Here is a 22096-nt window from a genome sequence, read left to right as displayed (position 1 = left end):
AGCAGTTTCGCTGTGTTTATCTGCAGCAAGCGTGTCCGCGCGCAGCTTTAAATTCTTCACCACGCTTTTGTGTAGCACCACTCGCCGTTGAGATGCGCATCTAGAACTACCTGCAGCTCTGCGAGAATGCCGACGATGCTTGTCCTCTCTCTGAAAATTCGCTACGATGTTGTTCCACCAATGGACTGGATCACATTATTATCAAGACGTCCATGCAAGAGGAGTATTCTGCACAAGCTCTTGCAGATGCAGACCTCAAATCATTATTATTCATCCTTGTATGAGGTTAACCCTTGCCGACATCTTTGACATTTGACAGACGTTCGACTCTAGGCTGGCGAAATCGTGAGACTTGGAAACATCGAACATGAGTGTTTTCGGTCCCGTCGTAGCTGCTTTGGTGGCCTGTACGACATGGTTCATTTTCCGAGGCATCACCAGGCTGTATTTTCACCCTCTTTCGGCTTTTCCTGGCCCTCCTATCGCGGCTGTGACCGGACTTTACAAAGCTTATATTGATGTGGTGGCACAGAGCTCTTTTGTACACAACCTGGAGAGGCTTCATGCCATTTATGGTAGGAGATCGAACATCTTGAAAGTCCTTGCTGACACGGTGCTCTAGGTGACGTGGTGAGAGTTGGACCGAACGAGGTAAGTAATACGTCTTGGTGTTTACTGTATTGATCTTCTAACACGAAGGTGGCAGCTACATTTCGCAAATCCGGAGGTCTGCCAGGAGATCTGCAATGCGCCCAACCGCTGGGACAAGGAGGAGTCCCTCTATCACAGCTTCGGAGAAGATCGATCGTCTTTTGGATCCTTAACTTACGCTGAAGCTAAGCCAAGGAAGGATATACTCACTCGTCTCTTCTCGAAGAAAGCAATTCGAGATGCCGAGCACCTTGTTCAGGAGAAGGTGACTGACCATCACTGGCCGTGCTTACACAAAGACTGACTGTGGCAGGTACTCGGTCTATGCGACTCGTTCCTCAGGACCGGAGAACGATCTGTCGACCTCTTCTATGCATTCCGTTGCATGTCAATAGATGTGATTACTTGTGGGAACCTCTCCTTTTTTCTCCGCGAATACTAACTGCTAAATCTAGATATATGTTTCGGCCATTCCGTCAACGCCTTGGAATCGCCAGGTCATGAGGCGCCTATCATCCTGGCCATGGACGCCTCCTTACCTGTCTTTGTCCGCTTTAAGTACTCAAGCTTATACAAAAACATGATCATCAAATGCCCACCGAACATCTCGAAGGTTGTTAGTCCCGCGACCAAAGGTCTCGTCAACCTCCAAGTGGCAATCAAGGAGCAAGTCGTCGATCTGAAGAACAATCCGGAGCACTTGAAGACATTGCCACATAATACGACGATATGGAATGAGCTCCTTAAGCCCGAAGTGCACCCTGATGGCCGTGTACCCGACATCGGCAGTCTATTCGAGGAGTCGCAAGCCTTTCTGTTCGGAGGAGCAGACACGACGGGCACGACGCTCATGCATGGCACCTTTTGCGTTCTCGAGGATCCAGAAGTTTACCACAGACTGAAGGCGGAGCTACAGCAGGCGTGGCCAGACTTGGAGGATGCGCCCTCACAATCAACGTTAGAGACACTACCTTATCTGGTGGGTCTTCTCCAGATTCAGCAGTCACAACGTTGCTAACATGAAATTAGAGTGCGGTGATCAGAGAATCGCTCAGAATGAGTCCTGGGGTCGCATCTCCTCTACCTCGAGTGGTTCCTGCTTCGGGAACCAAGCTCGGTGGAAACTTCATACCTGGCGGTGTAAGTCAACCCCACGAAACGCATTTATAAGCTGACATTGTCCACAGACTGTCGTGGAAATGAGCAGCCACTTCGTCCACCGAAGTGCCGATACCTTCGAGAACCCGAACGAATTCAAACCAGACCGATGGATGGGTCCGGGTGGAAAAGATCTCGAGAAGTGGCTAGTCTCTTTCTCTCGAGGGCCTCGAAGCTGTCTTGGATTGAAGTATGTTTGACGTTGTCCGCCTTATAGAGTGGTACTGACGAACGCTAGCTTGGCCTGGGCTGAACTATACCTGACATTTGCTCACGTCTACCGGAAATTCGACATCGAAGTCGACCCATCAAGGTGCGCAAGACCAGAGCTTCCTGGCACGTCTTATTGACATATTTCAGTCCAAAAGAGCTCAGGTGGCGAGATTGCTTCCTACCAGAGTATCTAGGCCCCCATCTGAAAGCAAAGATGACACCGGTTAAAGCTTGAACACAGCAGCGAGGACTTGACAGCCCACTTGCTGGGCCGGAGTTGACAGTACAATACGTGCATGAATTTATGATACTGATGTGAATGTACATACGGAGGCACATACGAATATACAGGTAGATCTCCATACGACCCCGCCCCCCTACCACTTACCACTCAAAGCTACTTCCCTTAATCCAAGACAAGATCACCAGGCTGAACAAACCCCGCCGTCGATCCCAGTGCAACCACTGCCTACACCGCCCTTTCCTTCAACAGACTCATCTATTCGTCCGGTTCAACTTTCGAGCAGTGGAGGGACAGGTACCCATCACTGCAGGAATGGGAAGTCTCAATGGACTCGTCAGCTCCCAGGAAAGGCACCAACATCGATTTGTGGCAGGCTCTAGTTACAATTCAAGGTAGGCACGACCCACGACCCGCGACTCGGGGCAGGCGCTACCTACAATCCAAGGTAGGCACGACGCTCCACCTACGACTCAAGAAGGCACGACTCATAGCACAAGGCAGTCACGACCACGACAAATCTGCAAAGGAAGGCGCGCTTCGCGCATCGCCTTTACCAATCATGATCGCGCCTTCCGCACGAGGACCAAGCTGACCATGGAAGGCACCACCCAGAGAGACAACCTAGAACGGAAGGCACGACCACGAGCACAACACCAGGCAGGCACGCTGCTCGCATCGCTCTTTCCCACTTCACCGTTGCGCCTGCCTTCAGGACGAATACTTGCTTGGGAAAGTACGACTGACACTGTTCTAGAAGGCGCGACGTACGGGTCGCTCTTGCCTGACTAGCGTGTTGCTCGCTCGCACCTGCCTCACTTAACATAGGTATGTAGGCAGTCGCTCCTTCCGCACATCAATGGCGCAAAATAGGGAAAGTACGATGGGTTCAGGCGATGAGGAAACTGCGATGGACTGACTCGCGGAAGGAACCACCCGTCATAAAATCCCAGATGGGAAGGCGCGACCGAGGGTCGCATTGAGGTGAGGTAGTTGCGATGGGGATTGCTACTGCCATTTGAGGAGTATGCCTGTAGTGCCTTCGCTGAAGGAAAGTTCGATTGAGCATTGCAAGACATGATGCGGGGTGAAGCTCAGACGGCAATAACATTGAACAAGAGTGCAAGGGACACGAAGAGAGGATACGATAATATGGAGCTGAAAGGTGAATCAATTCCGAGGAAGCTGAGTAGCTTATTCGCCATGGGGAGGCTGGCTGACCTTGCGTCCTCGACACGTCTTAACTCGGAGCATAGGTGTAATCTGCTCGTGGCTAACATGCATCACCAACTGTGCTGTCATTATCACCGTCACCCAAGGATCATCAGTACCCAACACAATCATCCATCGTATCTGTACAAAACCACTCTTACAAGACCAACGAACACAAGTACCTTCGCCGCACCTAGCGAGTCATATTCCCCTTACACTCATCACAGTACCACGTACTCCGTGACGGCGGTAGAGATCTAAGCCCCGTACACTCGAGATGGAACCACTCCCTAGCACAGTTCTCGTTGTCGCAGGCGACCATCTCGCCGTAACTGACGCCGTTACAGTAGCAGTACCGTTGCTCGTTTGGATCTTCTTCCTCTTCTTCGTCTGCGTCGTCGACGATGTCTGGACCGGGCGAGCCGAGTTCCTGCGGTGTTTCGGCTTTGAGGGAGGGTGAGCCGGCTGTGGCGGTGTGAAGGGCATTGTGAGCGGCTGTGGCGCGGGAGGTGGCCGGGGGCTTGACGTCTAGTGACGGTATGGAATTGTTGGTGTGTTGGGGTTTCTGGGATTGTCGTCGTGAGGCAGGCTTTGCGTCATCGCTGTTAGTCGATGGGAGCGACTCGGGCTCGTCGACGATTTCACTAGCAGGACCACCGATTTTGGGCGTGGATGATGCGTTTCTTCCTTCTCGTGTTTCGTTCTTGGTGGATCGGCTGCCGGCTCGGCTAGGTGCAGCTTTTCGGTCCGTTGCGGATACGTTATCCTCTTCACGATCTTTCGTGGTAGGGACTTTGCTGAATGATCCTGTAAGAGAGTATGAGTTCTTCTTGTGTGTACGCTTTGTTGGGAGTCCTTTCGGAGATAACGAGTCGTGCAAGCCATGGTGGTCTTTCATCCTGGGCCTAACAGGACGTTTCGCTTTCATGGCGAGCTCGTATTCCTTCTCGGCTGTTGAGGTGGCTTCGGCTGCGGATTCGCTTGCGTCGGCATCGGCAAAAGGACCTGCCACAGGTGTTGAAGTTTTGTTTGCTCTGCCTTTGCCATTCCTTTCTTTGGCGCCATCTGCCAACGCAGCAGCAGTGAGTCGTGGAGATGCTGTGCGTCTGCCGACACTCTCGTTCTCGAGATTGGCTTCCCTTCTAAGCTGGCTAGACTTGCTTGCCGACCTCTTGAGTGCTATGCCGCCTCTTATGCGATTTTCAACGCTATCTGGAATGTCCTCTTCGAGCACCTTCTCTCCTTTGGTATTGGTTGTTTCCCTCATGGTCTGCCTCACCTCATTCCCAGTCTTGCCAGTGGCTGTAGCCACGCGCTCGAGCTCGGAACCAGTGGCAGTCACGCCGTTCCGTCTAGAGGCTGTCGATGCGGGTCGGTTCGATGCTTCGCCAGACTGTGCTGAGTTCTGCCGACCGCGCCCACTGACAGGCTTTGCATTTGACAAGGCAGGACTCTTCTTGTGAGTCTCCTTTCCGAACGAGCCTATCAGAGGAGAATGGCCGAGTTTTGGAGACTCTTGGGTAGCCGCATTGATCCTAATACTCTTGTTAGCTGGTTTGAAGACTGTGAGGGTTGGCTCATACCTTTTGCGCGCGACAGTTGTAGCAGGAGCTGGTGCTTTGCGCTTCTTCGCATTTTCTTGCTGCGAATTCTCTCTCGACATGGGGATGCTTCCTGCAGCTGCTGAAGTACCGATCTTTTTCCCCATCTCATCCAATGCCTTTTTGGTCGCCGCTCGACGTTTGATGGCCTGAATGTTCATGTGCATGGCTGAAGCGTTGGTGGTAGCATGTGCTGCAGAGCGGGCAATATCATCTTCCATCTCCTTATCCTTCTCTTTCTTGCTCATTCCTTTTCTCGAAACCTTGCGAACCTCAGCATCCGAGTCGACCATTTGCGCAGTCTTCTGCTTCTTAGCCAGAGCCATAGCTTCGCGGCGCCTCTCGCTTCGTTCCGCGACCTCATTGTCCTGTGCCAGGGCGAGTTCGCGACCACGGGCAGCAGCTGCTTGTGTCTTCTTTGTAGGATTAAGATCTGTGAGAGCCCAGTGCCTTAGGCTTCCCAGTCTTGTCTCTTCTGATATTTCATCCGCAATATGTGGCCAGATCTCGTCTTGCCGGCGGATATGCCTGGAGAGCTCTTCGTTCGCATTGTTGATTACGTGGTTCTTCTCGTCCAATGGCATGATCATCTGCATAAGGTTGCTTCTCAATTCATGATACAGCCGTCGTCTGCGCAGGACCTCAGGATCGATGCTCGCAGTCGAATACTGGGAGGCGGTGTCCAGCACATTGCCATTGATGCTTGCAGTAGTACTCCCGACAGGAAGATCACCAGCTACACTGCTGACAGAGCCAGCGAGGGTCTGGGTAGCAGACGTGGTAGGTCTTGTCTGGCGCTCGTGCAGGCATTCTTTGAGGAGTTTCTGTAGGTTTTCTTCCAGAGCCCAGGCCTTCGCATCCACCTCTTTCAGTAATGATGTGTGTCTTCGGAAATCTCGAGGTAGGGCAGTGATCGCGTCTGTGAAATGTGTAATGGCAGGATAGAATCCATGAGGTTCAGCTTGAGGCGCACTCTGGCCCTGTGCCTGTCCTTGTGCGGAGGTTGGGTTCGAGACTAGGGAGTTTTGTCGAAGATTGGGTCGAGCATTGCGCGACGTTCGAGCGGGCAGGTTTCGAGTTTGTCTCGACGAGGTCCCTCGCAGATTTGAGGTGCCCAGAGATGTTGTGGTCATGGTGGTAGACATGCTGCCAGAGCTGGTCTGGCCTGCGACAATCAAGAAAATTGCCAAAACTGTCAATAAATGGCTGGGTACTCAACAGAAAACACCCTAACTTGGCATATCGTCAGTAGCTACATCAGAGATGCAAGCGCCAGAGTTTGAACGAAATCTTTGTGTGGGAGTGGTTGCGAACGAGAGGTTCAAGGTGAAGAAGCGAGCGTGGAGAGCACGCATCGTCTCTGTGACGCCGAATCTCAACTTCCTCCGAGGTTGATCCGGCTCGTTACAAAAGTACGAAGATTGTGCACAGGCACTCAGGCTTCAACATATACAAGCTGGCATTCGGGTTCAGTCCGCACATCAAGAAGGCTTCAATCATGTGTCTCATTAATATCATACAAGTCATGTCATAAGACGTGCCCTTCGCATACCAAAACCCTCCAATATCACCTGAACTCCGACCAATAAACCAACCCATAGAAGTCATAGTAGTCTTCATCGAAATAACCCAACTCGCGGCTGGACTTCCTATAGCCAGCCGTCATCTGCTTTCTTGTTCGCTCCAGCTCCAACATCGAGCTTCAGCTGAGGTGGCTCGTCCTGCTTCTTCTTGACAGGGCTTTTCCTCGGGCTGTGCTCTCGCGGTGGCCCAGCTCGAACATCCTCAGCTGGCCAGCCATCTGCTTTGGCCGCGGCCACCCACGTCTTGAGTCCATCATGCACGCCACCATAGAACTTCTCTTTGCACGTGCGCAGGCTGATGCCCATGATTTTCTCAAAGCCTGACTGCTTGAGCTCTTCACGTAGCTGGTTGCGTTCCTGCCTTGTCGGCAACGACACAATCACACCGTTAAGCAGATCGAGTTGGGTAGCAAGATACTGTGTTGCTTCCCATTCTACACCTCCGACATATGGTGCTGCTGGGTGTGGTGCTCTGGCTGACGGAAAGTATTTTCGCCCAAAAACTGCTTCGTCTGTTTCTGGATGGCAGACTGGAACGACATTCATATGGTGTAGGAAGATCCAGAATACCTCCCTCGTAACATTTGTCACCTCTTTGCACCATGTCCGGTAAGGTCGAGAAGTATGCATCTGTGACACAAAGTCAAGCGGCTTCTTGTCCGTCTCGGGTGTCTCATCCTTCATCAAGTCCAGTACTGCCCTGCATCTTTTCTCGTGAATACTCAGGTCCTGATGCAACGTCGATCTCAGATACGCAAAAACTAAAGATATGACTAGAGCCCTTGTGCTGAACTCTGCTGGACCTTTTCGTTCTGGGTCGAACAACATCTTCAGCAATGCTGGCAATAAGTCTTTCTCCATGCTTTCGAGGCGTTGCATGGCCAAGTTCGTTGTGGTCAGCGCCTTCATGCAGAGCAAGGTCTCGTGCAGTAGATTGTCCTCATGCTCTTCTCTCCATTCAATCTTCATGATTCTGTGTAGTAGTTGTGCAATCTCATCCATGCCTCCTTTCTTCACGAAGGTATCGGTCCATTGAACAGACTCGTTCCTTAGGAGAATTCGCAGTTTGTGGATTTTCCCAACTTCGACAAGCTCGGGCTTCTGCACTTCGCACAGGTAGTGAATGAAGTCTCCAGGGGTGGAGGTCCCGTCATTGGCGGCCATCGATGCCAACGATGTCGTCGACATGTTTGAGATCGCTGATAGTGGTCTGGCACTCATGTCCGCCGACTTGGGCCTGCTCTTGCTGCGCGATCGTGTCGACTCTTCGCCCTTTGTAGATGCCGCATCTTTGCTCTTCCTAGACATGGAGAATACCCTGCTTCTAGGTCTCGACCTTGATCTTGACCGTCTGCCGTCATTCTCTTTGTCTTTACTAGAGGGTCGTTCGACCTCGCGACTGCGTGATGACTGTTGGCTTTCACCATTCGACGAACCACTGCCGATTCTTTCGCCCTTGACTAGGCCGGCCTTGACCTCAGGTTTCAGGTTTCGCATGTGGTCTCTCAGGTTCTGTGGTATATCGTACCTCCCAAGCACATTCTCAAAAGCTGAATCCACCTCTTGCGTGTCCACACTGTCGCTGTTCGGGAGCTCATCTGTCACATCCCGCTCCTTCCTAGGCTTCATGTTAAAAGCTGCCAAAGCATCGAATATCCTCGATTTGCTCTTGACTGGGCTCTCTGCCTTTGGCGAACCAATATTCTTGGTGCTGGCCGACGATTCTGTGGAGTGTTGGCGGGAGCAATTCGGCCGAGGTTGGCACGGATCAAGGCTGTCTGCACGTGGTGATGCGGGTTCGGTATGCAGCTCTTCAGTGAATATGGAACTTCTGCTTCCTCTTTTCTCAAGGTAGGGTCTTTGGGGCATGCGCAGCTCGGGGTCAATATCGAAGTAACTTTGTATTTGTCCTTGGCCCGCCGAATGCTGATCGGAATACGTCTGTGGTGTTAGAGGAGGGGTGTCGTGCTGGAGTGTCTTCATATGAGCGATAGGGTACTGTTTGGTTCCATCTTGACCTTCCAGAGGCTGCGTCGCAAACTGCGCCCAAATGGGAGAAGTGACTTTGCTCGGCGATGGAGGTGTTTTCACTTCGTCGCTCTTGTTGTCTGCCTTCAAATCCTTCTTCGATCTCTTTTTCAGCAAGCTGGCGAGGTTTGTTGAGGACTTTGTCTTCTTCGATTTCTTCTCCTTCGCATTTTCTTCCCCAGGTTTTGAGTTCTCGTCATTGCTTCTCTCTCGACCAAGCAAGAATCCCTTGAAGGATGTTGCGCTTCCGGTCTTCTTATGCATCGGTGGCCGGGATTGAGGCTCGTCTTTGAGTGGAACCTTCTTCGGTGGAGGTGGACTGTTGATGTGCCTTTCTCCCAGCGGACTGGGAGTTGTCTGCGACTTCATGGGATTGGACCATCCTTTCTTCTTAGGCGACGTTGTCAAGGGCTCTGGGTCCTCGAAAATGCGAGCTGTTTGGGCCACAGAAGGCGGCATGCTGGACTGCTAATGTAGCTGCTGTTAATACATTCGTAAGGAAAGGATGCTTCTTAAGTAAAGGTTCGAGTAACGCGGTTCGGTCGTGGCCTTCGATATGCAGGATGTGTATGATGGCTCTAGTCGTGAATTAATGCCTTGGGAGGAGAGTGGATGAGGAGAGTAAACATACGCTAAACTTTATTTGTTGGCCAGACAACCGTCGATCACCGCGTGAATGGACGCGTCAAGGGCTGCTTGCTTCGTCCAGTTCCTTCATGGGGTTGTTTCCTTGTCCCAGGAGATTCTGGTTGATTGTTTGTGCGTATCGACCTTCCCTGGCGTGGTCAACCTGTGGTCTTGAAGGCTACCGCGATGCGGCCATCATCTGTGAAACTTCTTATCGATATCACCACGGCTACCGCTTGTCTGCTCATGCTGCCCAATGACCTCGCACGAACTCTACGGCTTTATTGTGAGCTTCATATTTATTGCTTAGTGCGCTGCCGTCCAACCAGCTATCAGGAAATTGAGTCCAGCCGTGGACGACGCCCATGAACTTCTGGATGCTGACATTCTTGTCCCGGCCAGCCTCGATTGCTTTCTCCGCCCAAACTTCGTTTTGAATGCTCAAGCTATCCTTCTCGGCCAGAAGCAATAAACATTTTGCTTTTTCATGCAGTCCGTCTCCAACATCTGCCAGAGCTGGGCTGGCTCTGAGGTTCTCTCTCTGGTCTCGAGGAAGGTAGGTTGGCATTAGGTGTTGTTCGAGTTCTAATGAAGCTATCAAAGTCTTAGGTGCATCATGGAAGCCTGCTATTATTTCCCTCTCTGACGGGAGCTTGCGAAGGTCTATTGCGGCATAGTACATGAGAACAGGTATATTGTTCGGGAAATCTGATGGTATTGGACAGGGCCATGGTTCCGGTAGCCGAGGAGGATTGATGTTTGTGACCAGGTTCAAAGCAAGGTTTCCGCCTGAGCTAAATCCCGCAAGGGCTATGCGTGAAGCGTCCAAGTTGATCTGCGGTCGCGACTTCTTTGAGAGAAAAGCATTGATGCGATCTCGTAGCACAGCATAGCCAGGCGCAGAGGGTTTGAGTACAGCATTCAATGCGTCCTCTGCGTCTTCAAGAGCAGCTGGAAATTTAGCATATGGACCGAGCCGATAGTCTACCGAGATCACCATGCAGTTGAGCTCGCGGCATACTTTGGCGCAGAATGGGGCTTGTTCTTGGCAGGAGCCAAGCACGAATCCTCCACCATGGAAATCTACTAAGACTGGCAGGTTCGGTGTAGGTGCATGTCCCTCCGGTGAACTCGATGACGCGGGGATGAAGACGTAGAGTGGTATCGTGTGCTGCCCACGCGAAGGTATGTCGAATACAACGGGATGAGGCCCTTCAGGTGAGGTGAAGCGCAGAACTGCGTCCGGCACAAGGCGAGGTGCGCTGACCAATGCCTTCCGCCAGGTTACAGCCCATGGCTGGGAAGGCATCTTTCGCAGAGTGGACCTGCAAGTCGCGCTTCGGGTCGACTCTAGGTTCAGATGGGATAGTACAGATATGTCAATAACTGTGACGGATGGACTGCCTGCTCGACGTACTTGAATGTAAGAACTATGTATGCATCATCTCGAAGGGCGTAAAGACGTCGGCTGTCAGCTAGGTCTTCGCGGCTGATCGCAAGTTCCTGCAGTCCTGATCGACAGAGCTCAAATGACGTCAAGCAACCACGCACCTCACTTTAGCCAAGATAGCCTTCAGCCGTTTTGCTTCAGGACCTATTGACATGAGATGACTTCTGCACTGTGCAGCAGCTGCAACATACCCATTCCACTCATTGGTATTGCCGTTTGACCTGCCGAAGACTATGCTTGGGTCTATCACAATGATTGTTATCAACGAGAACATGCCTAGAATGTGCGTGAATCTCATTCGTACGACTGGCAAGTTAATCTGCATATCTGCGGACTTCGAGCGGCTGAGCTGGTGCTAGAGTCATCCTTGCAGAAAGACAACAGCAGTTGTGAAGGGTATGAGATGCGAGCACATCAGCGAGCCTGGCTTGCAACCAGGGCCAACAATGCTTCCGGTGATCCTTGGCTTCCGTATTCAAGTTGGCCATCCTTACGCTTCAGAGACTTGACTCAAGGTAACTCTTCCGGGGCAGACCTCAATCAATGCATTACTTATCGTCGGCTCGATTGGGTATATCCACGTTGTGCACATCCTAGAAGGTCTGGATCGGATCAATCTCTCGAGACCGCCAAAATGACATCTCTGCAGCACGCCGAAAGAAGCAGCGTTCTGTCGCTTATGCCTGGTAAGTTTACAACCTGATAACGCGTCGCTGATGTCGTGCGCAGTCGCATCGTCGAGATGAGGAGTTGCCAGAACCAAACGAGCCTGCTTCTAGCTTGCAGATTCCCGAGAGCTTGGCGAGCTTGTATTTCCCTAGTCCGATGCGAGTGGAGCACCTGAGGGGTCGTTGACCTCATCTGCCGTGCATCGTCATGGTCTGTGACACTATCACAGCTTTATCCGCGCGTCGTCGAACTCAAACGTTGATGAGCATAGCTACCTACTTATCCTAGAAGAGCGCTGTCATGCTTGAGCGCCAGGCAAGTATCTGTTCAATATAATCTTGACCACTCCGAGTTATCATATTCTCTGCCGTTGCTCCCAGCTTTTCGTGTCCTTCAACCAGAATGTATCTAGCTATTGCTACCCTGTTGCTAGCGGGTCTCGCTCAAGCACAAAACTCAAGCTTTGCTAGCCTGCAGCAGGGCAATACAATCGCGACTGAAGGTCTTGTAGCAAACACATCCAGATACAACACCATCCTCCGAGTCGATAATGGAACATACGGCCCACCAATCGAGGAAGTCCACTACTTCTACAAATACTGGCCAGTTGGCATATCCGTCTCCAGCACAGGCCGACTATTCGTAAGCTACACCCGTGGCCAGTACGACTACACAGTCGGCGAAGTAGTCAACACAACAGCAGAAACACCCTACCCCGATGCATCCACCAACCTCCCCCCATCCCAACTCAACACAACCTTCAACACCATCCCCTTCGGCTCCGCCAACACCACAGGCCTAATCTCAGTCCAAGCCCTCTACATAACCCCCAACACCTCCACCCGCCCCGAAACCCTCTGGCTCGTCGACACAGGCCGCCCCACAATCGACACCACAACCCCCTCCGGCCGCCCAACCCAAACAATGCCCTACGCCCAACCCGGCGGCGCCAAAATCGTCGCCGTCTCCCTAGACAACAACACAATCTACCAAACCTACACCTTCCCCCCCTCAGTCCACTATCCCGACAGCTACATGAACGACATCCGCTTCGACCTCCGCCCCAACGTCAACACAGCCTACATAGTCGACTCCTCCAACGAAGGCCGCACAGGCTTCATAATGCTCAACCTCACCGACGGGACCTCCTACCGCCGCCTAACCCAACACCCCTCCACCCTCCGCATCCCCAACGACGTCCCCTCCTACCAAGGCCACCCCTTCTATTACCGCGTCCCCGGCATGCCGCTGTCCCACCAACAAGAAGGCCTAGACGGCATCCAAATCAGCCCAGATGGAGACCACATCTACTACAGCCCCATCAACAGCCGCTACCTCTACCGCATCCCGACCGCCTCCCTCCTCGTCACAGACGACGACCCCCTAGCCGAGCAACAAGCCTCCAACAACGTCACGAACCTCGGCCAGCGCGGCGCCGAAGCAAACGGGTTCGAAGGCGACAGCAACGGCCTGATATACATGTGCATGCCGGAGAATAACGCGATATACTACTATGACCCGAATGACCTGCAGGTCCACGGCTTCGTGCGCGATCCACGGATTATCTGGCCGGATGGCGCGACGATCGGCGCGGATGGGTATCTGTATATGATGATTAATCAGTTGCCGTATCAGGGCGGGTGGAATAATGGTGTTGGTGGGAATTTGGGGTTGAGGGAGTGGCCTGGGGCGATATTGAGGGCGAAACTGAATAATGGGGGGAGGAAGATTACGACGTTGTGGGGGTAGATGTAGACGATAAGTAGATGGATAGACAGAACGATTGATAGATTGGAATGATATGAATCGAATCATCATTGTGATCATTTCTGGGTATCTTGGTATCACCTCTCATTCATTGCGCACTGCTTGTCACCGTATTTTGCATCTGAGCCCTTCTTCGTTAACCCACCACAGGAATCTCGTTCCATATTGTGGCAGCCCGTGTTTAGCCAAGCGCATATGGAAAAAGTGTACTCTAGACAACTTGCATCTGAGCCACCATCTGCGGCGTCTGCGGGTTATCAGGCGAATACGTCGCCTGCAAACTCTCAAGCAACTCAGTGGACATCTGATCCAAGTCATCCTCCTTTAGTCCCGTCGCAATCGCCACAAGCTTCCGATGCTTGCCGATGCGCTCACCTGTCCCGGCACTAGCAGTTAAATCAGCAATATCCCTGATATGCTGTCGTCGGATCATCTGCTGGTTATTAAGCTCGATCGCCCACGGTAACGCAGCCTGCATCTCCTCCGGCGTCAATTGCCGAGGATTCGCAGACCTGAATGCCTGGGGATTGGTCTGTTGGTCTCTCTGTCGGACATCGTTCTGAAGAACGGCGTGGTCTTTCTGCTCAAGTAGGGACTGTGTCTCGAAGAGCAGGGCGTCGTATTCGTCCTTCAGCTCTTGCGCCTTCTCGTCCGCTTCAGCTTGGGCAGTGAGGTGGAAGCTCTCCTGACGGATTTGGTGTCTTTGCGCTTCGAAGTCTGAGAGGGCTTGCTTTGCTTCACTTATTGCGGCGTCTTTTTCCTTGATTTCGGACTCGTATAAGGTTGCGAGTTTACTGCTAGCCTCTTGAGCTGCAGATTCGACCTTTGAGAGTACGTTGCTTGCGGCTTGAGATGTATTTCTTCTTGCTGGCATGGCTTTTCGGATGCGTCGACTGCTCATGAGGCTGCCGTACATGGGTGGTGAGGATGGAGGTTGTTCCAGAGACTCTCTTTTCTCCTTTAGAGCGCGGAGGTAGTCGTTTGCTGTGTCGCCGTTGTGGTTGGGTTGATCGCCGGCTTCAGGACAGTGGTTCAGCAGGAAGCTTGCGACTTTCATGCAGCCGTGTCTTACTGAGATCAGCACTGCGGTATCTCCGGCGCTGTCGGCGGATCTGAGTAGCGTTTGGACGTAGTTGACTCCCATCTCCTGCATCTTGTTTATGAGCACTTCGCAATAGTACCGTGCACAGTTCCACTTGCTCCTTGAACCGAGTGTCTGTGCAATGTGGTGGAAGACGGTTGCGCCATACCGATCTCTTTCCACAATGCTGCCCGGGAGTGCAGCGACGACTTTCGGAAACGTCTGTCTATCGTAATTATTTGTAAACAGTACTGCTCGCATCAAGGGCGTTTCTTCCGAGCTCCCAGCACCAATGTTCGGATTTGCGCCTCTAGCCAGGAGATCCCTCGTCACGGTTACATCGCCCATAGCACATGCCCAATGCAGAGCAGTGTGCCCTTGTGCATCGATCGGCCTGTTGACGTCAAAGTTGTCCGGAGGCATAGGTGGCTCGACCATGATTCTATCTGGATCGTCACCTGCTGTTATGAAGTAGTCTAGTAACTCATCGCCATAAGCAATATGTTCCAGTTCGGCGGCTTGATTGACGGCGATTTCACCGTCTCGTTTTCTCTTCCTAGATGCTGTTGAGTTCTGAGACATGGGGATGAAATCATCTTCGGCAATGAACGAGTGGGTGTCGGGCGTGGCACGCCCGTGGCTTTCAACCTCATAGTATTGCTGCGACTGGGTTGGGTCGGGGTATACTTCGCTTGCTTCTGCATAGACTGGTGGAGGCGGCTTGGGTATCTGTCGTGGTTGGGCTGGTGCAGCGGCGGCTCTCTGTGCTTTTGTCCGACCAGTAGCAGCCGTGCTGTGTTTTGGGGCGGGAGGTGGACTTCGATCTCCGGCCACATACTCAAAGATCTTGATGATTCTGTCTATAACACCGTTCTTCTCGGCTAGGGTTCTGCCTTCGCTGAGAGGAATCCATGTACCCTGATATTTCCCATATCCTCCCTGGATCTTCTCATGCACTCCTTTCTGCACCTCCCGCTCTAATATCCTTGTTCTTGCGGGCTTATCGAAGCCAGCGATCTTGAGTATGTGTGTCGCATTGATCCAGTCATCAGACCGTCGGCGCATAACATGCTCGTTGCCTGGGAGTTTGAGCTCGTAAACAGGGACCTAGAGTGGGATGTCAGTAATGTCCGTGCTGCTAGGGTCCAGCACTTGCATTGCTATAGGTCGCAGTATAAATATCGCCCATCGGATCAGACATGATGACGATACAGAGAGTAGATGGATAAGATTAGAGCATCGGCAGATACATGCAGAGAGGGCAGCTTGTTATGATGGTCAAAGGCTCTTTCAGAGCTTCAGCCCATATCGCAATCACTCCTCTGCTGTCGCCTGCACACCAACAATCGAGCCAGCGGCAGTGATGTGCCGTGTCACTTTGGTGATACTCTCAACGCGTAACTGGAGAGGATGCCGAGGACGCGTCGTGTCTGCACATCCCATATTTGCCGATCTTCGCTTGACCTGCCTATAGGATGAGCTTGGTTGTTTGCTTGGTTTGACCTACTCTTGCATCAAACGATACTGCAGCCGAACGCAAGAGGAGCTTGCGAATTGCCCAACAGAGTCAGCAGCTTCTCGTATATTCACGATGACTGTGGTAGAGACCGTCAAAGAGGCCATTGGGCTAGGCGACGCCCCTGGTACGACCTTCACGCTATGTCTGGTGTTGTCACTAACAGGGTGCAGCTGCTGCTCCGGCCTCTCGCCAGGCAATGTCAGATGCGAAGCTCCCTCTAGCTTACCGAGATAGCTGCGCCCATCTCCTCATACCGTTGAACCAGTGTCGGTACAACGAATTTTATCTGCCGTGGAAGTGTGTGGTAAGTTAAGGGTCGCTCCACGTGGCCGAGGTCAGCTTGCTGAAGCGACGATAGGATGAAAGACACAGCTACGAGAAGTGCCAGTACGACGAGTTCAAGAAGCGCGTGGCTAAGATGGACGAGATCAGGGCGGCGAAGGACGGAGCGAGGAGTAACTAGGTGAAGGCAGAAGTGGCATGTGACAAGCAGATATGAGTTCAACGTGTACGTATGCAATCGGCACATGCAGGTCAACGGCGTTGGGGCGTTTCGTGGTCCCCTCAGCAGGCGGCACCATTTGACAGCGTTGATACAGACCAACCTCGAGGCTTTGGGCAGCATTATCCAACGTTGAGGCTCGATGGAGGCATGATGCTCAGGGAAGCCCAGGATGTTTGCTGTGCTATTCACGAGACAGGAGCCGAATCAGCTCCCACTGAGCGAACTGAGCACTCTCGGCGAATTTGACACAGGCATTCCCAAAGTCGCAAGCTCGATATGTTGGTGTTCTTTTCTTCCCGCGTTCTGTACAATGTTCATTGGCTTCTTTGGTCAAGCTGAGACTCACAGCTCCTGGTAGTGCTCGTGAAGCCAGTGAAGCCTTTGGAAAATAGGTATCTTGGAGAGGCAAGGCTTGCCATATGCGGACTGGGTTGCCGCGGTTTTATGCAAAGCGGCTAGATGGGAATGGTAGCCAATAGGAACCAGAAGCATTGTGCAAAGATTAGAAATCCGTCACCACGAAATTTTGACATTATTGCTTGCTGCCCATGAAATCAGAGGTGTATTTGGAGTGCCATCATGCCCCGTCTCAATCGATTTCGACATCGAGCGTCTTGCTCCGAGTCCTTCGTCTTTCGGAGTCGCTTTCGGTTGGACCCGGAAATCGTCATTGGCCAAACATAACGCCATCGCAACCTTGATGCACTGAAGTTCAGATGCCGACTCTATCCTCCTAAATCCTAACTTCTTACAATTGGTAAAGACGGAGATTTGGCGCATTCATTCACTTTGTCAGGTTGAAAGCCTGAGGCAGCTGCCTCTATTCGAAGCTTTCTGTTCCTGCATATTGGTCTGCCAGAGTAGGTGAAATGGGACTTTTGCAGCTTGGCACCCCCCTCAAATGGGAGGAGGCTAAAGGGACAGCCGCACAGGTGCGAGAATGGGGCATAGAGCAGCTCTTGACCATATGGCGGAAGAACAAGGACCAAGAGCGCGCTGTTCTTCTGTGGGGAGATGAGGTCGAATACCTCGTAATTGCCGTTGACGAATCGCACCAAAAGGTGAGGCTTTCCTTGAGTCAAGCTGAAGTTTTGCAAGCACTGGCCGAGAATGAAGAGCTTGCGAAGCACGGTTCTATGGTACCAGATCTGCAGGGAGGTGAAAAGGCCAAAAATGACTGCACATTACCCACTTTCCACCCCGAATTTGGTCGGTTCATGCTCGAGTCAACGCCTGGAAAGCCTTGGAGCATTGATTTCAAAGACTTGCTGGAAGTAGAGCGAGATATGAAACAGCGAAGAGTCATTGCGAAGCAGCATATGGCGAAGGATCAGTATCCTGTGACATTAACAACGTTTCCGCGACTTGGCACAAAAGACGACTTCATTACACCATATTATCCACCTTCGGGACCAGCACTACGATCTCAATTCGTCCCAGACGAAATAGCAAATCCGCACATCAGGTTCCCTACCTTGGCAGCCAACATAAGATCAAGGAGAGGAAGGAAAGTGGAGTTGAATGTGCCTGTGTTCAAGGACGAGAAAACCCCTTGGCCGTTCCATGACCCTACCGTCGATTACGACATGCATAACTGGCCAGAGGACGACGATGTCAGAAATGGAGCTGCGAAAGAGAATCATGTATACATGGATGCCATGGCATTCGGCATGGGCAGCTGTTGTCTGCAGATCACGTTTCAAGCAAAGAACATCAACGAAGGACGGCGGCTCTACGATCAACTTTCGCCACTAGGCCCTATTCTGCTTGCGCTCACTGCGGCGACTCCCATTTACAAAGGGTTTCTGGTTGACACGGATGTCAGATGGAACCAGATCAGCCGTGCAGTGGACGATCGAACACGAGAAGAACTGGGAGAAGCCCCATTGAAAAACGACCGGTGGCGCATACCTAAATCTCGGTATGCTTCGAATAGTACTTACATCGCAGAAGACCCTCGGCTACGGCCGGAGTATCTCGATCCAGATCTCGTCGTCGATGAAGACCTCAAGCAGAAGCTGGTCAGTGGTGGCATGGATGATCGTCTTGCAACACATTTCGCACACCTTTTCATTAGAGACCCGCTCGTTGTTTTCTCAGAGGATCTCCAAACGCTCGACGTCAATGGCTCGAACCACTTTGAGAACCTTCAGTCGACTAATTGGCAGCACATGCGGTTCAAGCCACCACCACCAGATAACCCAAGTATCGGATGGCGGGTTGAGTTCCGCAGCATGGAGATTCAGATGACAGACTTCGAGAATGCAGCTTTCAGCATATTTATCGTGCTACTTTCTAGAGTCATCCTCTCGTTCGACCTGAATCTGTATATCCCAATACCTCGTACGACAGAGAACATGGAGACGGCTCATAGGCGGAACGCACTGTTGGACGACAAGTTCTGGTTCAGGAAGGACCCTTTCCCGCAGAAGACGACGCCATCAGCCTCGCCATTCCTGCGACCACAGGGCACACAACCCCAACCACCAGATCTTGACCAAAACCTTGGAGTGAATGGAACGACGGACGTGACAGCCGCCAGCACATCGGCAGCACCAACGTCTGATCTCCCACCTGTGGAAGAGGAGTACTCGCTGCACACCGTGTCAGAAATTATTAATGGACCAGGGCCTGGCACAAGCACATCCACAAATCAGTTCCCAGGCCTGATCGCGCTCGTGCAGCACTATCTCTCCTCTCTGAATCTCTCGGTCACAACACGGTGCCAGATAGAACGCTATCTGGATCTGATCGCACGTCGGGCAGACGGGTCCCTGTGGACGAATGCTAAATGGATCCGACAGTATGTGTCACAGCATCCAGAGTACAAGCACGATAGTGCAGTAAACGAGCAGGTGACGTATGACCTAATCAAGACTCTGGTTGAAGAGATTGAGCCAAGAGAGGATTGGTCGAGTAAGCAGGGACTAGGCTGGGAGATGTTTGAGGTCGGTGGGTGATGAGCAGTGTTGTGTAGTGCGGTTTTCTTCCTGTTCTGTCAATGGGTGCAGCTCTGTGCGAACGCTAAGTTTATGCATTTCAATGGGCGTGATATGTAGAGGGAATTCCTGCTAGAGGATATTCATTGGCTTCTCGAATGACGAGACCATGTTCAGACACACTTTCACACTTGCAGCTTCGCTAGTTGCCGCACTTCAACTCGTACAAGAACATCTTCACATAGCAAGTTGATCAGGGGCTTCCCCAGCGAGCCCAGGAGAGCCCTCTGCGGTGTCTGTTTAGGTTGTTTGCACATCTCGATTTGCCCTTGCTGCCCACCAATCACGTAAGACTTCTGTTAGAGGGCGGCGCGAGTCCCGTCGCGCTCCAAGTTGCGCATCTTGCACTCGCGATCCTATCACCGAAAAGATAACTTTTGCGACAATCACGAAACCACATCCCTTGCGCGAGTCGTGCTTTTGTGAAAATTGATGCGCTGATAGTTTTCGGTTCCTGACTCCTCATTGCCACGATGGATGAGGACATCAAGAGGGAGGCTCTAGGGGACGATAAACCTGCAGGACAAGCACACTCTTCCAATGTACTGGACGACCCAAATGCCAGTACAGACCCTGTACAGGTAGACAATGATGTCTCCTCCGGCATGGCCAACAATTCTGGGGTGACGCTCCCCGATCAGTCCAATGCGATAGGCGCAAATCCAGATCCTCCAGAGCCAGAGCAGACGCCAGTGCCCGGCGACGACGATGCCGAACCCGAAGATGCCGAGATGGGAGGTGTGGATGATGAGACAAAGGCAGAGGAAGGCAGCCCAGATAAGACTTTGGGCGACGACACACGGCAGACGCCCGCACCGACAAATGGGGCAGATGGTCAACCACAATCAAAGGCCTCAATAGAAGCTGCTGCTCGATCGCATCTGATTCAGCAGACGCACCAGATTATCCTTCCGAGCTATAGCACTTGGTTCGACATGCATCAGATACACCCCATCGAGGTCAAGTCACTACCTGAATTTTTCAACAACAGAAATCGAAGCAAGACCCCAGCAGTATACAAGGACTACCGTGACTTTATGGTCAACACATATCGCCTGAACCCCGTCGAGTACCTCACAGTGACTGCTTGCCGGAGGAACTTGGCTGGAGACGTTTGCGCCATTATGAGAGTGCACGCTTTCCTTGAACAATGGGGACTTATCAACTACCAGGTAAGCTATTGTGTACCAAGGAAATAATCGCATGCTAACTGCGACCAGGTCGATCCTCAAACCAGACCCTCAAATATCGGCCCACCGTTCACAGGTCACTTCCGAACAATAGTAGACACTCCTCGAGGACTACAGCCCTTCCAGCCGGGGCCAAACACAATCACAACTCCGGGAAAACCACATGCCTCCACTGAAAGGGCGAAGTCTGCAACGCCAGCAAGCAAAGCAGATCTAAACATCGAAGTGCGTCGAAACATATATGATGACAAAGGGAAAGAGATCAAGTCCTCCGAAGACAGCAAGAAAGCAAATGGAGAAGCAAATGGCACAGCAGGAGACGATGCTACAAAAGCTATACAGGATGCTGCGAAGCAAGACAAGAAGACAATCAATTGCTATTCATGTGGCATTGACTGCACAAGATCGCGCTTCCACTACTCCAAAAGCGAAGCACCAACGGGCAACCAGAACCCTACTGCGAACGATGTTAAGTACGACTTATGCCCAAACTGTTACTACCAATCACGAATGCCGAGCACGCACCGGTCATCAGATTTCACGAGGATGGAAGAGCCAGCGCACACGAATATACCCGATAAGGATGCCCCATGGACAGATACTGAGACCCTGCTACTGCTGGAGGGTCTGGAGAACTTCGATACAAACTGGGACGAAGTCGCAAGTCACGTTGGTACGCGGACTAGAGAAGAGTGTGTTATGAAGTTCTTACAACTCGAGATCCAGGATCAGTACGTCGAAGACGGTCCAGGATCCGTCGAGTACCGAGCACTAGGCGGTCGCGAACCAATAAGCCAACTGGAGAACCCAGTCATGTCAGTCGTCAGCTTCCTAGCGCAAATGCACGATCCATCCGTCGTGGCAGCTGCATCGCAACGATCAATCGAGCAGATGCACAAGGACCTTCGAAAAGAGCTAGAGAAGGGCATGGCCAGCACATCGACAGAAGCCAAGGAAGGCGAACAATCAGAAGGCCAAAAAGGAGACGTCAAAGCAGAGGACTCGATGGACGTCGACACCACATCGAAGGCCACAGATGGCTCCTCACAGGACAAGCCACATGTGCTGACTGACCTCTCCACCACAGCCCTAACAGTCTCCGCCGCCCGATCTGCAGCCCTCGCAACCCACGAAGAACGAGAAGCGTCACGGCTCGTATCCGCCGCTACAAATCTGACGCTGAAGAAATACGAGTTGAAGCTCGCACAATTTGCCGAGATGGAAGACATTGTGCAAGCTGAAAGACGAGATCTCGAGAAGGGGCGGCAGCAGCTGTTCCTCGATCAGCTGAGGTTCAGAAAGCGGGTCAGGGATGTTGAGAATCAGCTTAAGCAATTGTCTATGGGTGGTGGTTCGGGTGCTCAGGAGAGCATGAGGATGCTCAATGAGACTTTGAGGGATGGCATGATGGGGGCTGGGTTCGGCTTTGCTAATGGGAATAGTTCTGGTGTTCAGCCAATGAGTGCTGAGGGGGATGTTGCTAGCGCTGAGGTTTAGGATACCCGGCGTCGGAAGGGACGGCGGTAGCCTTGTTGCTTTTTCGATTGTGTCTACAATGATGCAGAACTCTTTGGGGGCGTTTGGCAAGGGTATGCTCAATAT

The 22096-nt window shown here is 52.1% G+C and overlaps 8 protein-coding genes across 8 annotated transcripts; 5 read left to right on the top strand and 3 right to left on the bottom strand.

Moving 5' to 3' along the window:
• Positions 1–367: 367 nt before the first annotated feature.
• Positions 368–2257, top strand: PMZ80_003703 (uncharacterized protein; the record flags this gene model as incomplete). Its single annotated transcript, XM_064872131.1, has 9 exons — positions 368–575; positions 623–651; positions 707–916; positions 965–1058; positions 1107–1630; positions 1681–1791; positions 1839–1999; positions 2048–2122; positions 2170–2257. The coding sequence occupies 9 exons, from the start codon at positions 368–370 to the stop codon at positions 2255–2257; spliced, it is 1500 nt and encodes a 499-aa protein (XP_064732511.1).
• Positions 2258–6725: 4468 nt separating this feature from the next.
• PMZ80_003702 (uncharacterized protein) lies at positions 6726–9146 on the bottom strand (the record flags this gene model as incomplete). Its single annotated transcript, XM_064872130.1, has 1 exon — positions 6726–9146. The coding sequence occupies one exon, from the start codon at positions 9144–9146 to the stop codon at positions 6726–6728; it is 2421 nt and encodes an 806-aa protein (XP_064732510.1).
• Positions 9147–9558: 412 nt separating this feature from the next.
• PMZ80_003701 (uncharacterized protein) lies at positions 9559–10623 on the bottom strand (the record flags this gene model as incomplete). Its single annotated transcript, XM_064872129.1, has 1 exon — positions 9559–10623. The coding sequence occupies one exon, from the start codon at positions 10621–10623 to the stop codon at positions 9559–9561; it is 1065 nt and encodes a 354-aa protein (XP_064732509.1).
• A 1212-nt stretch (positions 10624–11835) lies between these two features.
• On the top strand, positions 11836–13182 carry PMZ80_003700 (uncharacterized protein; the record flags this gene model as incomplete). The annotated part of the gene is made up of 1 exon (XM_064872128.1): positions 11836–13182. The coding sequence occupies one exon, from the start codon at positions 11836–11838 to the stop codon at positions 13180–13182; it is 1347 nt and encodes a 448-aa protein (XP_064732508.1).
• Positions 13183–13411: 229 nt separating this feature from the next.
• Positions 13412–15439, bottom strand: MBP1 (Transcription factor mbp1; the record flags this gene model as incomplete). Its single annotated transcript, XM_064872127.1, has 2 exons — positions 13412–15388; positions 15434–15439. 2 exons carry the CDS (start codon positions 15437–15439, stop codon positions 13412–13414), a joined length of 1983 nt encoding a protein of 660 aa, XP_064732507.1.
• A 433-nt stretch (positions 15440–15872) lies between these two features.
• On the top strand, positions 15873–16263 carry PMZ80_003698 (uncharacterized protein; the record flags this gene model as incomplete). Its single annotated transcript, XM_064872126.1, has 3 exons — positions 15873–15924; positions 15971–16104; positions 16159–16263. 3 exons carry the CDS (start codon positions 15873–15875, stop codon positions 16261–16263), a joined length of 291 nt encoding a protein of 96 aa, XP_064732506.1.
• Positions 16264–17174: 911 nt separating this feature from the next.
• On the top strand, positions 17175–19265 carry GSH1 (glutamate--cysteine ligase; the record flags this gene model as incomplete). Its single annotated transcript, XM_064872125.1, has 1 exon — positions 17175–19265. One exon carries the CDS (start codon positions 17175–17177, stop codon positions 19263–19265), a length of 2091 nt encoding a protein of 696 aa, XP_064732505.1.
• A 512-nt stretch (positions 19266–19777) lies between these two features.
• ssr2 (SWI/SNF and RSC complex subunit Ssr2) lies at positions 19778–21991 on the top strand (the record flags this gene model as incomplete). The annotated part of the gene is made up of 2 exons (XM_064872124.1): positions 19778–20476; positions 20525–21991. 2 exons carry the CDS (start codon positions 19778–19780, stop codon positions 21989–21991), a joined length of 2166 nt encoding a protein of 721 aa, XP_064732504.1.
• Between the last annotated feature and the right edge of the window lie 105 nt (positions 21992–22096).

This window comes from Knufia obscura (genome assembly GCF_036327395.1).
Source record: "Knufia obscura strain CCFEE 5817 isolate CBS 148926 chromosome Unknown scaffold_3, whole genome shotgun sequence".
Taxonomy (NCBI): Eukaryota; Fungi; Ascomycota; class Eurotiomycetes; order Chaetothyriales; family Trichomeriaceae; genus Knufia; species Knufia obscura.
The sequence above is the reverse complement of the archived record's forward strand: the minus strand, read 5'-3'. Positions and strand labels throughout refer to the sequence as shown.